The 21,339-nt window shown below is 44.1% G+C and overlaps 1 protein-coding gene and 1 pseudogene across 3 annotated transcripts in view; both read left to right on the top strand.

The window, feature by feature from the left end:
• Positions 1–19,547, top strand: part of LOC141139983 (glutathione S-transferase 3-like) — a 70,817-nt gene extending 51,270 nt beyond the window's left edge. For all 3 annotated transcript variants that reach the window (XM_073626657.1, XM_073626656.1, XM_073626658.1), the window contains 3 exons: positions 15,322–15,463; positions 18,376–18,501; positions 19,299–19,547. In XM_073626657.1, the coding sequence (XP_073482758.1) occupies positions 15,322–15,463; positions 18,376–18,501; positions 19,299–19,421 (391 nt within the window). In that variant the 3' untranslated portion in view covers positions 19,422–19,547. The remainder of the gene's footprint in view (positions 1–15,321; positions 15,464–18,375; positions 18,502–19,298) is intronic.
• A 370-nt stretch (positions 19,548–19,917) lies between these two features.
• Positions 19,918–20,938, top strand: LOC141139980 (syntaxin-18 pseudogene; annotated as a pseudogene).
• Positions 20,939–21,339: the final 401 nt, after the last annotated feature.

The following is a 21,339-nucleotide window of genomic DNA, read 5'->3' as shown; positions in this document are numbered from 1 at the left end:
CGTAGCTCGCAGAACAGAATGTAAGGAAATCTGTGCTACCTTTCAGGAACTACAAGGGAATAGTTAGAAGGCCATTCCCCTGCTTAAAGGGGTTGTTAAGGCAGTGCACACAAGCCAGCTCCACTGCTAGGATAACGTGTAGTATATAGTGTTTGCCTTTTTGTAAAAATCTTCTAATTACCTTATTCCTTCTCCCCGATCAGCATGACCACCCATCGCTCCCTCCGATGTATGTATCTCCCTCTGATGTCTGCTGGGCAGTCACGTGACCTCCCTCTGCACCGTAAACGTCAGAGGAAGAGGGTGGTCATGTGACCGTTGATCGGGGAGAAAGAATAAGGTATTTAGAAGAAGAACTTTACAAAAAGGCATTCAGTATATACTACATGTTATACTAGCAGTGGGGCTGGCAGTGCTCGTGTGCAGTAATGTTTGTACTGCTCGGAGCGGTGCTAGAAAGGGGGAGGGGAGGGGCAGCTCACACACAGACTAGCTGACCGCATGGAGGGGAGGGGAGGACACAGGAGACCAAGGAGAGCAGAGAGCAGGGCTGCAGATGATGGAGGCACGTAAACTGACCACGGTGTCAGGGCTCAGCAGCCATGATTAACCGTGGTCAGTTTACAGGGGGGAGGGCAGAAACTGGCAGGATAAGCCAGGTATTTCAGGTGTTACAGAGGGCCAAATTACACAGCACAAGCACTGTGCTGTTATTCATGCTTTAAAGGAACAAGATCCTTTGTTAACCCTAAAAAAAATGTATTAAATAAATAAATAAGAAAAAAAATAAAATACTTTAAGAAGAGGGAGCAGCTGTGACCGAAGTTCAGTACTGGAAACTGCTGCCAGTAAGCACTGCATAATTTCTTTGGGAGGTTGTGTGAGAGTTTTTGACACGTGTGCAGCAGATCGCATCCTTGCTGTTTGCAACCTATGTCTGAAGTGGATCAAGCGTGGCCAGAACAGCGGCCGCTTGGGCACCACATGCTTGACCAGACATATGACGACCTGCCATGCAGTCTGTTGGCAGCAGCACCTGAAAGACCCACATCATAGAAAACAGCTCCTTATCTGGCATCTCAAACCCTACTATACCTCCAGTCCTCTCAAAAACCTGTACTGAGAGGAACAGAGGAACCTCGGTTTGCGAGTAACGCGGTTAACGAGCATTTTGCAAAACGAGCACTGTATTTCTAAAAATCCTAACTCAGTTTGTGAGTGTTGTCTCGCAAAATGAGCAGGATTCAGGTCAAAAGCGGTGTGCAGTACCGATTTTGGCCTGAGGTGGGGGGCGCCGGAGCCGAGCAGAGCCGAAAGTCGCCGATCTGCGCTGTTCGGAAATGCACGGAAAGGCCCGAGGACAGTTTGGCTGACCTCGGCAAACCTCAGAAGGGCTCGTAAACGGAGTCTTTTCGAGGTTTGCCGAGGTCAGCCGAAGTGTCCCTCTGGCCTTTTCGGCCGTTTCTGAGGCTCTTTGGCGCACCCGCCTCTGGCAGTATGCAGTATTGCATCCCATTGAAGTCAATGCGGAACTAATTATTTACATTTCCATTGACTTTAATGGGAAAACTCGCTTTGATATGCGAGTACATTGGATTACGAGCATACTCCTGGTACAGTGGAACTCCACTGTATAGCAATAGGTGTCACAAGTACTTGCAGCCAATCTGCTAGCAGTACACTGTGTATTGTACTGAGTATTAGTGTCAGGAAGCTAGTTGTTAGGTAATTTGGACAGAGTATAATCTCCAATCCTCATTAAATTAGTAGGTACGATGCCCGGTGGGTGTGGAGATGTGACTCGGTGTACATCTTGCTGGATCTATGCGTTCATTGATTATCTGATCGAGAGCGAATACGGCTGTGGAAAATGTAAGCACATTGTTTCCCTGGAAGCCAAGGATCTGAATCTAGGGAAGCAACTGTCAGCACTGAGAAGACCCTCCATACTAAAGGAGATCTGGGAGCGTACCCGGCAGGGGCCAGCACAGAGGTGGGTGGAAACAAAGGGGTGGAGGCACTAGAAACGAGTAGATGGGTGACAATCAGGAAGAACAGAGGGGGAAGTGCCAAGGATGCCGATGCTGAGCTTGAGCATCCCAATAGGTACGCTCAATCGAGAGACATTGGTAAAACCGGCCAGGGACCAGCACTGCTGGAGCTGAGGGACTCTCTCCTAGCTGCCAGGGAAAGAACTTCTCCAGTGAGAGTGGGGGTGAAGAGAAGGGAAAGGATAGACATATTCTGGTGGTAGGGGACTCAATTCTTAGAAGGACAGAGAGGGCAAACCGTGACAAAGACCTGAAGTGCCAAACTGTATGCTGTCTACCGGGCGCTTGGGTTCAGCACAATACGGATCTGGTGGGCAGATTACTGGGAGGGGCTGGGGAGGACCCGGCTGTCAGAGGCAGATGGAGTGTCCTAAAGAACGATTTTAGGGACTTAGGAGCTAAATTGAGGAAAAGGACCTCCATGATAGTATTCTCAGGAATACTACCGGTACCTCGAGCCACACCAGAAAGGCAGAGGGAGATTAGGGAAGTAAACAAGTGGCTGAGAAGCTGGTGTAGTAAGGAGGGGTTTGGATTCCTGGAGAACTGGGCCAACTTCTCAGTCGGTCACAAGTTCTATAGAAGGGATGGACTGCAGCTAAATTAGGAGGATGCAGATCTGCTGGGAGTGAAGATGGCCGAAAAGTTAGAGGGGTTTTTAGACTAGGCGACAGGAGGGAGGATCCAGAGGTAGAGATAGTCAGCAATGAATATATTCCAGAGGGTAGTATTGGGGACATTAGTGGTAGGTTGACTAAAGCACATAAACACGAGGTAAGTATAGTAAAAAGTCCTTTTTGCAATCTCGGAACACCCAATAAGAGGACAGTATGCGACCGGTCTAAACTACGTGGCATGTTCAACAATGTCAGGAGCCTGGCAGACATGATGGGTGAACTAGAGATACCGTTGAACGAGGAGGATTTTTATTTTGTGGGAATTTCTGTCAGAAACCATGAACCAGACCGAGACAGAAGTACAGTAAAATCACTTGTTTATTAATAAAAATAAAAAGGAAAATAGAGTAAGCGTAGTCAAAGCATGGCCAGAGTTCAGTACCTGGATCGGGTAGTCAGCCAAGCCAGAGTTCAGTAACCAGATCGGGTAATCAGCCAGGCCAGAAGTCAGGGATCCAAGTAGAGGAACAGCAAGCAGGTTAAGGAGCCAGAAGAGATGTCAGCAAAGCCAGTCTTTAAACAGGAACGCAGGAGATGGTTTCTTGTGATGTGACCAAGGCGAAGACAGGAATGAAGTGAGCTGCAGATCTTTAAGTAGGCGGGACTGACGAGCAGATCCACAACAGCTGGTTAACTGTGGAGAGAGAGATGAGAGCTGATTCAACAGCTCTCATGATTGGCTGGCAACCATGACTGGGAAGATATTCCCTTTATCGCAGGGATAGAGCGGGTAAAAAAGGGTGAGGGGTATGCCTATATATCAAGAATAATGTACAAGTGAATGTGAGAGATGACATCAATAAGGGAGCTAGGGAGGAGGTGGAATCCTTATGGGTAGAGCTCCAAAGGGATGAAGCTGAGGGGAAAATACTGGGAGTATGCTATAGGCCCCCTAACCTGAGGGAGGAGAGTGAGACGGACCTCCTATCACAATTTGGATTAACAGCAAGGATGGGAAGTGTTATCATAATTGGGGATTTTAATTATCCAGACATAGACTGGGCGGAGGGAACCACGCATTCGTCTAAGGTTCGCCAGTTCCTAAACGTCTTGCAAGACAATTTCATGGGGCAGATGGTAGACGCACCAACTAGAAACAAGGTGTTACTAGATCTACTGATTACCAACAATACAGACCTGATCACAGATGTGGAAATACGGGGCAATTTAGGAAACAGCGATCACAGGTCAATTGGCTTCAGTATAAATCACACAAATAGGAAACACAGGAAAGGGGAACACAAAGACACTGAATTTCAAAACTTCCCTAAACTATGGACCTTGCTAGAAGATATAAATTGGGATAAAATCTTAGAAACAAAGAACACGGAGGAGTGATGAGTTTGCTATAAGAGCATTAGCCAGTGCATCCCATTGGGAAATAAATTAAAAAGAGCGAACAAAAGTCCTGGATGGCTTAACTCCAATGTAAAAATGCATATAAAAGCAAAGGAGAAGGCCTTTAAAAAATACAAGGCTAAGGGGTCATCATCAGCATTTAGACTTTAGAAAGAATGCAACAAGATATGTAAGGGGGCAATTAGGGCGGCTAAGGTGGAACACGAAAGAAACATAGCGGAGGAGATCAATAAAAAAAATCCCAAGAACTTCTTTATGTATATAAACAGTAAAAAAGGAGGACAGACCATATTGGCCCCATAAAGAATGAAGAAGAACATCTGGTTACAAAGGATGGGGAGATGGCGAAGGTATTTAATTTAATTTAATCTTCTCCTCAGTCTTCATAAGGGAATCAGGGGGGGGGGCTTCAGTAACCAAAACTTCAGTGTTTGTCCTCATGACACATCACAGGAAGCACCCTAATGGCTAATAGAGGACATAATTAGAAATAGACTTGGGAAACTTAACATTAATAAATCACCGGGACAAGATGGCTTGCACCCAAGGGTACTTAGGGAACTCAGTCAAGTAATTGCTAGACCATTGTTCCTAATTTTTACTGACAGTCTACTGACAGTCCAGCTGATTGGAGAAAAGCCAATGTAGCACCCATATTACCAAAAAAGGGCAAAATACATCCCTGGGAATTACAGACCAGTTAGCCTAACATCAAAAGTATGCAAGCTCTTGGAGGGGACGATAAGGGACTATATACAAGGCTTTAGTAATGAAAATGGTATCATTAGCAGTAATGGATTCATGAAGAATCATTCTTGCCAAACCAATCTATTAACCTTCTATGAGGAGGTGAGCTGCCATCTAGATAAAGGAAGGCCAGTAAACGTGTATCTGGATTTTGCAAAAGCATTTGACACAGTTCCCCATAAACGTTTACTGTACAAAGTAAGGCCTGTTGGCATGGACCATAGGGTGAGTACATGGATTGAAAAGTGGCTACAAGGGCGAGTTTAGAAGGTGTTGATAAATGGGGAATGGTCAAGGGTGGGAAGTGGGGTCCCCCAGGGTTCTGTGCTGGGACCTATCCTGTTTAATTTGCTCATAAATGACCTGGGGGATGGGGTAAACAGTTCAATCTCTGTATTTGCGGACGACACTAAGCAGGGCAATAACTTCTCTGCAGGATGTGGAAACCTTGCAAGAAGATCTGAACAAATTAATGGCGTGGGCAACTACATGGCAAATGAGGTTTAATGTAGAAAAATGTCAAATAATGCATTTGGGTGGCAAAAATATGAATGCAATCTACTCACTAGGGGGTGAACCTCTGGGAGAATCTAGGATGGAAAAGGACCTAGGGTTCCTAGTAGATGATAGTCTCAGCAGTGGCATGCAATGACAAGCAAACAGAATTTTGGCATGCATTAAAAAGGGGATTAATTCCAGGGATAAAGCAACAATTCTCCCACTCTACAAGATTTTGGTCTGGCCTCACCTGGAGTATGCTGTCCAGTTCTCGGCCCCTGAAATGGAGCAAGTACAAAAAGAGCAACAAAGCTAATAAAGGGTCTGGAGGATATTAGTTATGAAGAAAGGTTGCGAGCATTGAACGTATTCTCTCTGGAGAAGAGAGGCTTGAGAGGGGATATGATTTTGATTATCAAATACCATACCGGTGACCCCACAATAGAGATAAAACTTTTTCGCGGAAGAGAGTTTAATAAGACACGTGGCCACTCCTTAAAATTAGAAGAAAAGAGGTTTAACCTTAAACTGCGTAGAGGGCTCTTTACTGTAAGAGTGGCAAGGATGTGGAATTCCCTTCCACAGGCCGTGGTTTCAGCGGGGGCATCGATAGTTTAAAAAAACTATTAGATAAGCACCCGAACGACCGCAACACACAGGGATATACAATGTAATACTGACATATAATCACACACATAGGTTGCACAGGATGCTGAACCGTAAAAAGAAATTTGGTCCCAGCCATCCACATGCTCAGCGTCTAAATGCTAGCTTGGCCAAATTGCTACCACTGTAACTGCTGAACTGCTGTCTTTTCAGCTGGTAGACTCAGCCCGCTTTCATGAATTTGTGGAATGTGCTGTACAACAGTGGCAGGTTCCAAAATGCCATTTCTTTTCACATAAGGCCATTCCAGCTCTCTACTGCCATGTGTAAGGCAATGTTCTGGCCTCGTTGGACAGGGCGGTCAGCAGTAAGGTTCATATTACCACTGACCTCATGGTCCAGTAGGCATGAGCAGGGATGTTACCTTTCCTTCCCGGCGCACTGGGTAAATCTGTTGGCAGCTGGGAAGGATGCAGGACAGGGTTCAGTGTTGGAGTTTGTTCCACCACCATGCCTCCAAAAAGCTAGTGGTGATTCTGCCACAACATCTGTATGCTCCCCTCCCTCCCTCTTCTTCTTCCTCTATGGCCTCTTCTGCAGAATTGTCCTCTGAACCAGCAGTGCTCCCTAAAAGCTCAAGGGGCTTAGCAAGCAGTCAGGCAAAAAGATGTAATGTGGTGCTTGAGTTGGTCTGCCTCGGGGACAGGAGCCACACTGGGATGGAGATTGTCAGCTCTGCAGGGGCAGGCTCAGAGGTGGTTGATGCCACACCAGCTTCAGACAGAAATGGTTGTATGCAACAATGGCACCAACCTTCTCCCCGCCCTCCGGCAGGGACACTTGACCCATGTTCCATGTTTGGCACACGGCCTGAATTTGGTACAGCGTTTCTTGACCAGGTACCCAGGCTTACCAGATCTCCTGAGCCAGGCCAGAAAAGTCTGTGGTCATTTCCAACTGTCATACAATGCCAGTGCTCCGCTGGCTGACATTCAAAGGGAAAACAACCTGCCCACCAACTGCCTCATTTGTGACATGCCCACCAGGTGGAACTCAACGTTGGCAATGCTGCAGCGGCTGCACACAAAGCAGAGGGCCATCAATGAGTACCTGTGCGAGTATGGCACCAGAACAGGGTCAGGGGAGCTTGGCTTCTTTTCACCACACCAGTGGCTACTGATCAAGAATGCATGCACTGTCCTGTCACCATTTGTGGAGGCCACAAGAATGGTCAGCAGCAACAATGCATGCATCAGTGACACTGTCCCTTTAGTCCTCCTGCTGCAGCACACGTTTCGTGGAATCGTGGACAGGGTACTTGAGGCAGAACAGCAGGAGGAAGAGGAGGACTTCCTTTCCTCTCAAGGCCCCCTTTATCCAGATAGTATTTCTGCGGGTCCGCCAAACACACAGGAAGAAGAGGAAGAGGGGGATTGTGTCAGCATGGATATCGAGGATAACACGCAACAGTCTTCGAGGGATGGTTTTCAGTCCCCAGAAACCCAAGGAGTTGTACGTGGCTGGGGGGAGGTAGCTACGGATAATGTGATCCTTAGTGACCCAGAGGACTCAGAATCGAATGCCTCTGCAAACTTACGCTTGATGGCCTCCCTGATTCTGCAAAGCCTGCGAAAGGACCCTAGGATTCGTGGTATTAAGGAGAGGGATCATTACTGGCTGGCAACCCTTCTTGATCCATGTTACAAGGGTAAGGTTGCAGAACGTATTCTGCCTTCGCAGAGGGAGCAGAGGATGAAACCTCTTCAGGATGCCTTGAAGAAAAGTGTGTGTAACGCATTTTCAGACCCTGGGAGGTTACTATTTCCTGGTGCTGGACAACGTGTTTCTGAGGCTTTGTTCGGTCAGAGGAAGAGCAGTGGAGAAGGTGGCCGGCTGACCGATGGCTTTAAACAATTTTTCAGTCCTTAGCGCCAAGGGTCCAGCAACCATCGCCGGCGTCTCCATTATATGGTGCAGAAATATCTAGGGACAAGAGCAGACTTGGAGACCTTTCGAACAGAGCATCCACTCAGTTACTGGGTCTTGAGGTTGGACCACAGGCCAGAACTTGCTTAATATGCAATTGAGCTACTGGCCTGTCCTGCATCCAGCGTGCTTTCTGAACTCACATTGTGCTGTTGGAGGGTTTGTAAGGGATCAAAGAGTGCGCCTGTCCACAGACTCCGTTGCTAGGCTCACGTTTATAAAAATGAATCAGTCTTGGATCAGCAGCTATTAAGCACCTGATGCTGATGTAACTAATTGAATTTGCTACGGATCTGGGATCCCTTGAAGACTGCCAATGCTGCCTATCCTATTCCTCCTCAATCATGATGATGCTAGCTTCCAACAATATTTTTTGATAGAGCACCACCACCACCCAAGGCCCAATTTTTCTGCCCCCCTAACAGGGGCATGTCATTTTAAATTTCTGAAATAATATTTAACAGCAGGGCCCGTTCCTGCGTCCAACAAGAGTAATGCCCCGTACACACGATCGGATTTTCCGAAGGAAAATGTGTGATAGGACCTTGTTGTCGGAAATTCCGACCGTGTGTAGGCTCCATCACACATTTTCCATCGGATTTTCCGATACACAAAGTTTGAGAGAAGGCTATAAAATTTTCCGACAACAAAATTCCGATCGTGTGTACACAAATTCGACGGACAAAGTGCCATGCATGCTCAGAATAAATAAAGAGATGAAAGCTATTGGCCACTGCCCCGTTTATAGTCCCGACGTACGTGTTTTACGTCACCGCGTTTAAAACGATCGGATTTTCCGACAACTTTGTGTGACCGTGTGTATGCAAGACAGGTTTGAGCCAACATCCGTCGGAAAAAATCCATGGATTTTGTTGTCGGAATGTCCGAACAAAGTCCGACCGTGTGTACGGGGCAATACTGTGAGGAGTTACGGTGTTCTGCCACCACCAACACCTAAGGCCCAATTTTTCAGCAGAGTATATAGTTCAGTCCGTATAGTGTATATATACTGCAGTTCAGAGTATATAGAGCAGTCAGTGTAGCATATATAATACGGTGCAGGTTACATAGTGCAGTGTACAATATATAATATAGTGTACTGAAGTGGTTAAGGGGAGCCCTATGACAGAATTAAAAAACGACATGGGTTCCCCTGTCCATACCAGGCCCTTTGGGTCTAGTATGGATTTTGGGGGGGCCATGCCATTTTTAAAGAAAATTTTGGTGTGGAATACCCCTTAATATCCAAAGAGCCTGGACTGGGGGGAGGGGGGGGGGGAGAGAAACCCACGCTGTTTTTTTCAAATTTTTTTTATGTATATTGCCGGGATCTGGTAATACATTACAGCCGTGAGCAATTTTGGATTCATTTTTTACCTTTAGAAATATCATTTTGCTGCGGTACTGTTCTAAACATGGGAAAAATGTGCTACTTTACAGGCAGACTAAGGGACCCCGCCAAACACTTTTTATGGCAATAACTTGCATATAAGCCTTTAAAATTAGCACTTTTTATTTTTCATGTTCGTGACCCATAGACTTTAACGGTTTTTGCATGTTTGCGCAAATTTTTTGACTGTTCGCAAGTTCTGGTGCGAACCAAAGCGGGGGGTGTTCGGCTCATCCCTAGTACTCACTAGCTGTGTTTGGCGGTCACATCCATTGGGGTTCATGCGCAATCTGCGTGTGTAATTAAAGAGGTTAGAGGAGATCAGCAGCACTTAGATACAAGAGCGGAGGGGGGGGGGGGGGGGGGTGAAAAGCGTATGTTATAATAAAAATATTGCATTTATTTATGCTACACATTCCTTTAGCAAACTAAGTGTTATCCAGGTAAGGTTTAGAGTCACTTTACAGGAAACTTCCCTGAATGAAACATGGAGGCTACCATTTATGTAGAGATGATCCTTGGTGAATCACTCTACCAGCATTGTGTAAAAGTATCAGCCATCTTAGAGAAGTTTTATTATAAGCTTAATAAATGTACATGTCAGGCATGTATAAAACTTGGTAAACATGTTTTTGGTGAGAAATATTGTTGTGTCACTGTTTTATGACTTAAGGATATGTCTGTAAGTGATGAGGGGAATTTTCCAGAAACATTGAGAATGTTGCAATTTTGCAAAGTCATGGATCAGGGCATGCTGTTGACATGGGCATTAATGTGTCTAAATAAATATTGCAGTGGGATCAGATGGAAATTTTCTATTTAACTGATATAGTTGTCCTTTTATGAAACTGCGGTAAAATACAGCGATTCAGTTCTCAGGCATTCTCAAAGGAAATCGCTCTCCTCTGAATGCCTGTTTATGAAAGTGTGTAGATCGCTTCTTCTGTTGAGTTGAGGAGCGATCTACAAATGCCGGGAACTCCTGAAAACGGCTCCTCTCACTATAATCTCGTGTGATGTAGCGGGATTACAGTATGAGGAAGCGTAAAAAATACAAAAGTTTAACACAAATCAGCACACATTGTTCCCCAACATATTAATAAAATAATAAATTCCCCCTACACAATATACATTAACCTAATTATAAAAAAAACATTGTTTTTATCAATATTTAAAGATCATACATGTCCCTATTTAAATCTGAATGGTGTATAGTAAACTAATGTAATCCACATATGTAATGCAGCTATACACCATTCATATAAATGCAAAATACATTTATAATCATTAAAAAATAATTTTAATAAAGTATACAAGTATAAATATTTATTAATAAATTAAAATAAAATATATTTCATAATTGATAAACATAAAAATTGATAAACTGGTGCGATGCGAGAACACTGCGAATCCACTGCAGGTTCCCGCATCGTACCGACTCGCATGTCAGTTCACACTGCCATATACGAATCGCTGGGGAGTGTCAACACATTGATAACGACACCGCCAGTTCAGCTTCCATATCGCACTGCGAACTGACTGTCCGGACATGAATCGGATCGCATGTGTGTGAACACACATGCGATCTGATTCTGGTCTGAACAGAAAAAGGGGTCCTTTGCGTGTTTGCACCGAATGCGGTGCAATATCAACCATGCTATCTGTACGGCTAATATTGCACCGCACAGACATCGCATGTAATGTGAACGGCAGTGCGCTGCGAATTACATGCAATGCCTGTGGAATGTCGGACACCGCAGCAGTGTGAACTGGCCCCAAATCATATTGCATTTGCACCAAAATGGTACAGGACCCTTTATTTGGTCCGCACCGGAATCGGATCGCATGGGTGTGAACATGGTTACATGGTTCGCACTGCAATCTGTGAAATGATCTGGGGGTGTCATTAACTTTACATTGACACCTGCAGTGGTATGCAGATGTCAATGCAGGTGTGATGTGGAAACCCGCACAGGAATCACGCTGGTTCACGCATCACACAAGTGTGAACCCAGCCAGAGACGTGAACATCTAAAAAAATTATCTAGATAGATTTATATCTATATCTATATCTATATCTATATCTATATATACACACACATACACACACTATAAATTCCTATCCTGCTGGTTTTGGGGTGTGTGATGGTGGGGAAGGTGTGCTCTGACTGTTCGGTGAAAGAAAGTCAAAAGACTTCTTGCTTTCTCCAGATTACTCAGCCAGCTTCACGCTTCTCACTCTGATTCTCCATCTCTGAAATGGTGAATCAGAAAGTGAGAATTCTGTCACAGATCGCCAGTGAGGTGCTGAGATCGCACCTTCATAAACTGGCCGTTTCTGTGACAGTCAGTTACAGAGTCTCACTGTGCTGAGATAATCAGCGGAGAACATGTTCTCCACTGATTATCTCAGTTTCATAAACTGGTAATGAGCTGAGATCAGCGGCGAGACTCGGGATCGCAGCCGATCTGTTTCATAAAAGGACACCATAATGACCAATGGTGTGCAATTTTTTTATCTTGATTGCAGAGTACATACACGGTATATGATTAGCATGAGTCGGCGATTGTTTTCCTTGTAAGCTGACCTCCACATACATGTGTAGCACCCTCTAGGAAGGTAGGTAGGTGCTAGAGATAGGATTTTGTAGAATAGGTAAATTTAGGCAGGCCAGGCTGGCAGCCAGGCCTGCTTGTTTTGATCTGGGCTGGGAGTGGCTCAGGGTAGCAGCTGATGACTCACAGGCAGCATCACTGAGACCTCCCTCTTCTTTCTGGAGTTTGCTGGAAAGAGGTGGAGCTGCCTGAGGTGTTTTAGGGAGCCCTGACCAATCCCCAACCTGGATTGGCAGGGGGTAGGCATCTTTAAATACCGAGGGTCAGCCCAGCTGGGGAGGAGTTGTTCCAGTGGAAGAGCTGGAGATGGAATGTTAAGCTGCCGGGGCCCTTGAGGGAGCTCCCCAGTCTGGGGGGCGGGTGACCTTGGGTTTGGGCTTGGGTGCAGATGGGACCCTCGTACAAACCACAGGGGTGTCCTCCTGGACAGGAGGCACAGGAGGAGCAAGAGGACAGCAGGAGGAAGTCTTCAGGGAGAGGAACAACTGGTTGCAGCCAGGAGGGCTGCTGAGTGATGTGCACAGACCTGAGAGGACTGGAAGAATGCAGTCTGGGATGGGTGCAGAACCAGCAGAGTGGACTGTGGTGTCATGGGCACTGGAGCAGGGCAGCTGCAGCCAGGAGGGCTGGCAGGGCCTGAATATGGGTTACTAGGCAGTAGCCGCATGTAGGACAGCTAGCATCAGAAGGGTGCCTGCCTGCAAAGGGCAATTGCTAAGGCCTGGCTGAGACAGTGTCAGGCCTAATCACTTTGTGCTAGCTGTGTCTGAAGATTAGAGATGAAGCAATGTGCAGGAGGAGAGATGGAGTGTATATACCAGACTGTATATAGTCGCAAGCGAGTTCTACCAATTCTACTGGGCATCCCATACTTCCCTTACCCCATCCAAGTTCAAGCCCCTCAATAAAAATACAAAAAACAAAGCGCATGGACTGTTCTATGTCTTGTGAGTGTTTGAGAGATGAATGCCGGGCTGGGCAGGGTGACAGGTGGACCACAATAGTCAGCAGCTCCTACGGAAGTATCGCTACACATGTTTAATAAAAATCTTCTCTGATTCAGAGCTGCTCACAATGTGTTGCTATTTGCTTGGAAAGAATTTATATAGCTGACTTTTCATTCTATAAAGGCTGTTTGTCATATTGACCTTTTGCTTTCAATATGCTGAGTCATTGCCCCACAACAAGTATGCTGATTAGGAGTTCTCCTGACATTATTCTAAGCGCCGGTTCACATTAGAAGCGGCACGACTTGCAGGTCGTCTCACCGAGGCGACCTGCACACGACTGCCGCGGCGACTTGCAAGACGACTTCTGTATAGAAGTCTATGCAAGTCGCCCCCAAAGTAGTACAGGAACCTTTCTTCTAAATCGGAGCGACTTGCGTCGCTCCGATTAGAACGGTTCCATTGTACAGAACGGGAGGCGACTTGTCAGGCGGCTAGGTCGCCTGACAAGTAGCCCCCGTGTGAACCGGCTCTGACTTTCCTGGTCTGCATACTTTTTCCAGGTCAGTGACTCAGCAGCTATTCCAGCCTAAAGCTGGCCACATAATGTCACAATCTCATTGTACAATTTACTTTTTTGTGTAGTGTGCAAAAATCCTAAATTGTACAGGCTCACATAAGTTTCAAAAATGTAAAATCAGGATGAGGTTGTAGGAAACATAGGTATGTTGGAGACAATTTCATTAGATTTTGGCTGCACTTTATCATCACACTGAAACAAAGTAGATTTAATAATTAAAATGTGAAATAGTTAGAATTAGAAAGTGATACGTCTATGACCAGCTTAAATAACACTTACTGAAGCAAGTTACAATGTAGTGGTATCTACCGCTTTAAGAAATGCGGTAAAATACCGCATAGCGTTTTTCAAACATTTTTTGGGGGCATTAACTAAAAAAACGCTTCTAAAATACTGCATGCAGTATTTTTCCGAAATACGCAGTACTTATCTCATGAAACCATGTGGTTTATCTCGAGTGATATCCAGTGGGATGGATACAGTGGAGAAGAATTAGAACCCCTGTCAGTTTGTTTTTTATTCTTTTTGCCATCTGTGTCCCCATTGGAAGATTTGCCCTCTATTACTTTTCTGGGGACATCCCAAAATTTTAGATCTTCTTTTACTTTAACTTTCAATGATAATGGTAAACAGGACAAATGGAGAGGGTGAATCTCCCTAATATGGACACATACAACAATAACTTGACAGGTGTTCTAATCCACCTCCACTCTATCCAAAACAAAAGTTTTTCCTTTAGTTATACTTAAAAAGGCCAAAATTACTCAAAATTATATTTTTACATTCTTTAGATACCACATGCCCATGCCTGGACCACTACTTAACCTACTGGGCACTTTTACACCCTTCCTGCCCAGACCAATTTTCTGCTTTCAGCGTTGTCACACTTTAAATGACAATTGCGCGGCCATGCAACACTGTACCCATATGACATTCTTCATGATTTGTTATAATATTTTGCAAGCCGACAATTTTTCTCCTTCACTGATGTGTGCTGATGAGGCTGCACTAATGAGGTGGCACGGATAGGGGGCACTGATAGGCAAAGGTAGGTGACACTGATGGGCACTGATAGGCAGCACTGATAGGTGACACTGATGAGGAGGCACTGATTGGCATCACTGATAAGCACTGATTGTCAGCACTTGTGGGCACTGATTGGCAGCACTGATGGGCACTGGTGGGACTGCACTGATAATCAGCACACTGATAATCAGTGCCCTGATTATCGGTGCATATGTTCCTTTAACAGAAGCTGGTTATCGGCTCCCGTCTCCTCACACTGATAGTGTGAGGAAAGGAATGCCGATAACTGGCTTCTGATTACATCGTGATCAGCTGTCATTGGTCAAAGCTGATCACCTGGTAAAGGGGCGCTGTGATTGGACCCTTTACCCTGATCTGTGATCAGCTGAGTCCAAAGGACTCTGCGATCTCAGAGCTTGCCACACGATCATGGGAGGGCGTCATATGACTCCCTCCCTGCAAAGTGAGCTCCTGCTGTAGCTGTCTTTCACTATAGCGCGGGAAGTGGTTAATTACTGCATGCATTTATTCATTTCCCTCTGTGAATTGAGTTTAACGCCATTTCATGCGGTATTTACTAGGCGTTTTTAACTTTTGTTGTGGCAAATACAGCAAAACAACATGCATGCGATATTTAGAGAAAATGTGTCCTGACGCCTAAATATCGCATGCGATCTGCTTTAGTGAATGGAGCTCATAGTGAACTGACAGTTTTAGGATCGCATGTGATATTTAGGGAAAATAGGGTTCTTCTGTGACTCAGTACTACACAAGGCTGTACTTAGAGAGGGGTACATTGGTATAAATGATAATTACTGTGCATTTTCTTGTGTTCCAGCATTGATATGTATACCGAGGGGAGCACAGACCTAATGGGATTGGTTATACCATCATTCTTTATGGCTGAAGCTGAACAGAAGAAACAACTGGATCTTATTAAACAAAGAGCTTTGAACAGATATTTTCCAGTTTATGAAAAGGTATAATTTATTTTCTTTTAACCATGTTCTAGCCTGTCCATAATGTATCATGAATCAGGATAAAACCTGTCCCCATCACTCCACACTGCCTACGCCCTCTATGTTCAGTGAGTCGGTAAACACTCCTAACTGTTACCATAGTGAACACAGAACCTCAAGAACGCTTCAATAACTCTGCAGCATATATGTTTTTAACATATATGGTGGTTTCAGTTTTTTCTACCCATTTGGTAGGGGAGTACTGGAACTCTTATGCAAGTTTTGGCATCCTGCCGAGATGTACAGTATTTAAAAAAAGTGAGTACACCCCTGACATTTTTGTAAATATTTCATTATATCTTTTCATGTGATGACACTGAAGAAATTACACTTTGCTACAATGTAAAGTAGTGAGTGTACAGCTTGTATAACAGTGTAAATTAGCTGTCCCCTCAAAATAATTCAACACACAGCCATTAATGTCTAAACCTCTGGCAACAAAAGTGAGTACACCCCTAAGTGAAAATGTCCAAATTGGGCCCAAAGTGTCAATATTTTGTGTCGCCACCATTATTTTCCAGAACTGCCTTAACCCTCTTGGGCATGGAGTTCACCAAAGCTTCATAGGTTGCCACTGGAGTCCTCTTCCACTCCTCCATGACGACATCACGGAGCTGGTGGATGTTAGAGACCTTGCGCTCCTCTACCTTCTGTTTGAGGATGCCCCACAGATGCTCAATAGGGTTTAGGTCTGGGGACATGCTTGGCCAGTCCATCACCTTTACCCTTAGCTTCTTTAGCAAGGCAGTGGTCGTCTTGGAGGTGTGTTTGGGGTCGTTATCATGTTGGAATACTGCCCTGCGTTACAGTCTCCGAAGGGAGGGGGATCCTGCTCTGTTTCAGTATGTCACAGTACATGTTGGCATGTAGCTCCCCAGTGCCAGCACCACTCATGCAGCCCTAGACCATGACACTCCCACCACCATGCTTGACTGTAGGCAAGACACACTTGTCTTTGTACTCCTCACCTGGTTGCCGCCACACATGCTTGACACCATCTGAACCAAATAAGTTTATCTTGGTCTCATCAGACATCAAACCACAGGACATGGTTCCAGTATTCCACGTCCTTAGTCTGCTTGTCTTCAGCAAACATTTTTGTAGGCTTTCTTGTGCATCATCCTTAGAAGAGGCTTCCTTCTGGGACGATAGCCATGCAGACCAATTTGATGCAGTGTGCGGCATATGGTCTGAGCACTGACAGGTTGACCCCCCACCCCTTCAACCTCTGTAGCAATGCAGGCAGCACTCATACATTTATTTCCCAAAGACAACCTCTGGATATGACGCTGAGCACATGCACTCAACTTCTTTGGTCGACCATGGCGGGGCCTGTTCTGAGTGGAACCTGTCCTGATAAACTGGTATTTGTCTGGTCTTGGCCACCATGCTGCAGCTCAGTTTCAGGGTCTTGGCAATCTTCTTATAGCCTTTATGTAGAGCAACAATTCTTTTTTTCAGATCCTCAAAGAGTTCTTTGCCATGAGGTGCCATGTTGAACTTCCAGTGGCCAGTATGAGAAAGTGAGAGCGATAACACCAAATTTAACACACCTGCTGTCCATTCACCCCCGAGACCTTGTAACACTAATGAGTTACATGACACTTGGGGAGGGTAAAGGGATAATTGGGCCCAATTTGGACATTTTCACTTAAGAGTGTACTCACTTTTGTTGCCAGTGGTTTAGCGATTAACCGCTTCAGCTCCGGAAGAATTTACCCCTTTCCTGACCAGAGCACTTTTTGCGATTCGGCACTGCGTCGATTTAACTGACAATTGCGCGGTCGTGCGACTTTGCTCCCAAACAAAATTGATGTCCTTTTTTTTCCCCACAAATAGAGCTTTCTTTTGGTAGTATTTGTTCATCTCTGCGGTTTTTATTTTTTGCGCTATAAACAAAAGAAGAGTGACAATTTTGAAAAAAACGCAATATTTTTTACTTTTTGCTATAAAAAATATTGCCCATAAATATATAAAAAAAATCTTTTTTTTTCTCAGTTTAGGCCAATATGTATTCTTCTACATATTTTTGGTAAAAAAAAATCGCAATAAGTGTATATTAATTGGTTTGCGCAAAAGTTATAGCGTATACAAAATAGGGAATAGTTTTATGGCATTTTTATTATAATTTTTTTTTTATTAGTAACTCTACGATTTTTATTGGGACTGCAACATTATGGCAGACACATCGGACACTTTTGACACTATTTTGGGACCATTGTCATTTATACAGCGATCAGTGCTATAAAAATGCACTGATTGCTGTGTAAATGACACTGGCAGTGAAGGGGTTAACCACTAGGGGGCGATGAAGGGGTTAAGTGTGTCCTAGGGAATGATTCTATCTGGGCGGGGTGGGTTTCAACTTATATGACAGCGATCACTGCTCTCTGACAGAGAGCAGTGATCGCTGTCATGACACAAGGCAGAACGGGGAAATACCTTGTTTACATAGGCTCTTTGTGCCTATCAGTGAGTTTAGTTCCACTTCAAGGTAATCAGCTTGGTTGATGGATCTGTGGAACTGTAGCAGTCATTTCTAAGAACAGTTTCTTAGGCATCCCCATAGGAATTCTTGGGGAAACTCTAACCCTGTCCAGGGTTCACATTCTTTAGAACAGGGAAAAACTGTTTACCTTATGGCAGGTCAAGGTATAGTATATCCAGCACACAGAGGAAAAAATTAACACCCAACACTTCAACTGGTGCCCTTTTCTCTGATTGTAAGAAGGTGTCCTCCGATCATAGAACAGGAACTTGGTTGCTATACGGTGGGAGGAATGGGGCAAAACTTTGTATGCACTCCTTACATGGCAATCTCTGTGATTACATTTACTTTTTTTTGTGTAACTAGTCCTATTTTATTTGTTTAGGCTTTGGAAAACCAGGAATATTTAGTTGGAAGACAATTTAGTATAGCAGATGTGCAGCTCCTGGAAGTCATTTTAGCAGTGGAAGAGCTACATCCCGTTATCCTGCAAAACTTTCCTAATTTACAGGTAAAAAAATTACATACTTTATGTGTAAGTTGTGCCATTTTTATTTAAAGTACAGATTACCTTTTTATGAAAAACCCTTGTGATAGTGCCCTGCCACTGTGATAATGTAGGAGATAATGACACAGGAAAAAGTGCCCAACTTTGTTCTTCTATTTATCTCTATAGAACATGTAGCCATACCTGCACACTGCAACATAGTCATTGGGGGAAAATTTTATGAAAAATGCCTGGAGCAGGCAAACAGTGGGACCGTTCTACATCTGAGGTTTAAAGTGATTGTAAAGTCTGTTTGTATTTTGTTTTTGTTTTTACTCTAAAAATAACAAACATGTTATACTTACCTGCTATGTGCAGTGGTTTTGCACAAAGCAGCCAATATCCTCCTCTTCTCGAGTCCCTCTTCATAGAATGAATTAAGATAGAAACCTTCTGCCTTTACAATCACTTCATTTTAACTATAATGGCTAAGGGAAGGATGGGGGACACGAACCGTGTGATTAATCATTTTGCATTATGATTGATGGAAAATGTTCAGCTGACAGGTAAACTATGTCTTGTCAATTACACCACCAAAGTGGTTGTTTTCCATTATTTGTTCAATATATACTACATGAACATCACAGCTGAATCTCAACCATGCACTATGCTTCCAGTGGTCTCCAAGGAATCCCAGGATATTAACGTATTACCTTTATGTTTAAAGGGCTCATTTTTTATACTTACTTTGTTATCCTATTCAAACAATTACATTTATATGAAGTATGGATTTTAATATACCTACATTGCTTCTTCTATAGGCTTTCAAAGCAAGAATATCTTCAGTCCCAACGATTGAGAAGTTTTTGGCCCCAGGAAGTAAAAGAAAGCCTATTGCTGATGCAACATATGTAAACACTGTAAAAAAAATTCTTTTCAGCTGATGTGAAAAAGAAATATCAACACAATGATTTATATGCATATTTTTGAACTAATACAAAAGTGTGCAGTTTATATGTGTTGTAGTTTATATTTCTGAATTTTTCATTAAAAACTCTATGAAAATCCTATCCTAATTTTTTTTTTTTTTTAAAAGAAGAAATGTTATAATTTTTAGCTGGATCTGCCTATAGGATGCATGCGTGACGATTGGGGCTGAGAAGGGTTGAGGGTGGAAATAAAAGGGGGAATGAAAAAAGGGGAATGAACAATCTAGGTCATAATCAAGTTCATACTTAATGACCCAGGAGGCCAGAATCGGTTCCATTAGGAAGACAGTTAGTGTACCAAGAATTGCCATATACTTTTCAACTGTGTTGTTCAGTCTCACCTCAATTTTTCTAAATGTAGCATAATCTGTGTAACTATAGATTGTACCTCCACCTGGCTCCCGGCGGACGTGTTTCTCCTTGGCACACGTGATGACGTGGCAGTGTAAATATGGCGGCTGACATCACTCTGCTGTTTAGAGCCAGTGCAGACTGTGAAAACCAGCAATAAGGTGCTGGGGGTGTCCCTGCTGGAGACAGACTTGCTGAGGAAGAGCTGGCCCCAGGGGACCTTCATTGCCAGAGCTCAGGATGTGATCAATAACATTGGGAAACTGAAGGATTTTTACCTGGAGCACAGGAAAGACTATATCAATGTGTGCAGTCATGTAACCTCAAAATATTCCTGTATGACGGATACAGAGCATGATCAGAATGATTAGGATGTGCAGACGTTTATGAGAACATGTTCTGATGCTATCCAGCAACTTAGAACAGAAGAAAGTAAGAATATCGTTTCATCTCAAGTGAAAGAACATAGAAATGCCATCTTGGATTTAATTGGAGACTATTTAAAAAGAGTGTGTAACCTATACTCGTAGCAGAGGGCTATCAGAGTTAAACATGTGGTGGACAAGAAAAGATTGTCAGGGTTGGAATCAGAACAGATCCATAAAGAGAAGATGTGGCACTCAACAGACAACCACCTCTGGAAATGCAGAAGGGAAGGAGGATGGCAAACCAGCTGGAGAAGATAATACAGAAATAATGGTGTCTGACGCTCAGATCACTTCAGGTCTTTGGGATGACAGTCTAGGTGAAGATGAATTGTCCCCAGAGAAGATTCAAATGTTTGAGGAGGAAAACCAGAGACTTGTCAGCGAGATGAACAGTCTGTTTGATGAAGTAAGGCAAATCACCTGATTTGGATGTAAATACCCTCAAAGTCTGCAGTTAAAGCACATCTTGTTTGTTTCATTTAAAAAAACCATTGTGGTGGTGTATAGAGCCAAAAAGATTACAATTGTGTCAATGTCCCAATGTTTATGGACCTGCCTCTATATGCATAATTCGCAGTTCCCACACCAAGAGACCTCTGCGTATACTGCGGTTCTAACTCTAAATTTTCAGAGTCTCCATAGTGGGAGCACATATAAGAATGGATAGATTAAAGTGGTTGTTAAGCCACTCTAACCTGTATACACCATCGGCACTGCCTCCTATTGTAGGATCCACTCTGTGTGTTATTTATAAAAATAAATGCTGCAAATGCCTCATTTTACTGCCTAGATTGTGATCACATGACTGGCCAGCTTTTTCCTTTCCTGTTCTGAGAGATTCAGCGGGTGGGGCTGAGATTCCCCTGCTGATGTCAGTCTCGAGGGGAGGAGGAGGAGAGAGCTGGCTGGTCATGTGACCGCAATATCGGCTGTGAAGTTGGGTATTTACAGCATTTATATTTTTATAAATCATTTACAGAGGGGACACTGCAATAGGAGACAGTGCTGATGGTGTATACAGGTTAGTGTTATGAGAGCAGGAGGGGGGAGGGGCGGCTCACACACAGACAGAGAGGGGAGGTAGACACAGGAGC

This window comes from Aquarana catesbeiana, linkage group LG04, assembly GCF_042186555.1.
Source record: "Aquarana catesbeiana isolate 2022-GZ linkage group LG04, ASM4218655v1, whole genome shotgun sequence".
NCBI lineage: Eukaryota > Metazoa > Chordata > Amphibia > Anura > Ranidae > Aquarana > Aquarana catesbeiana.
Note: the sequence above shows the minus strand (reverse complement) of the source record. Positions and strands in the feature narration are given on the sequence as shown.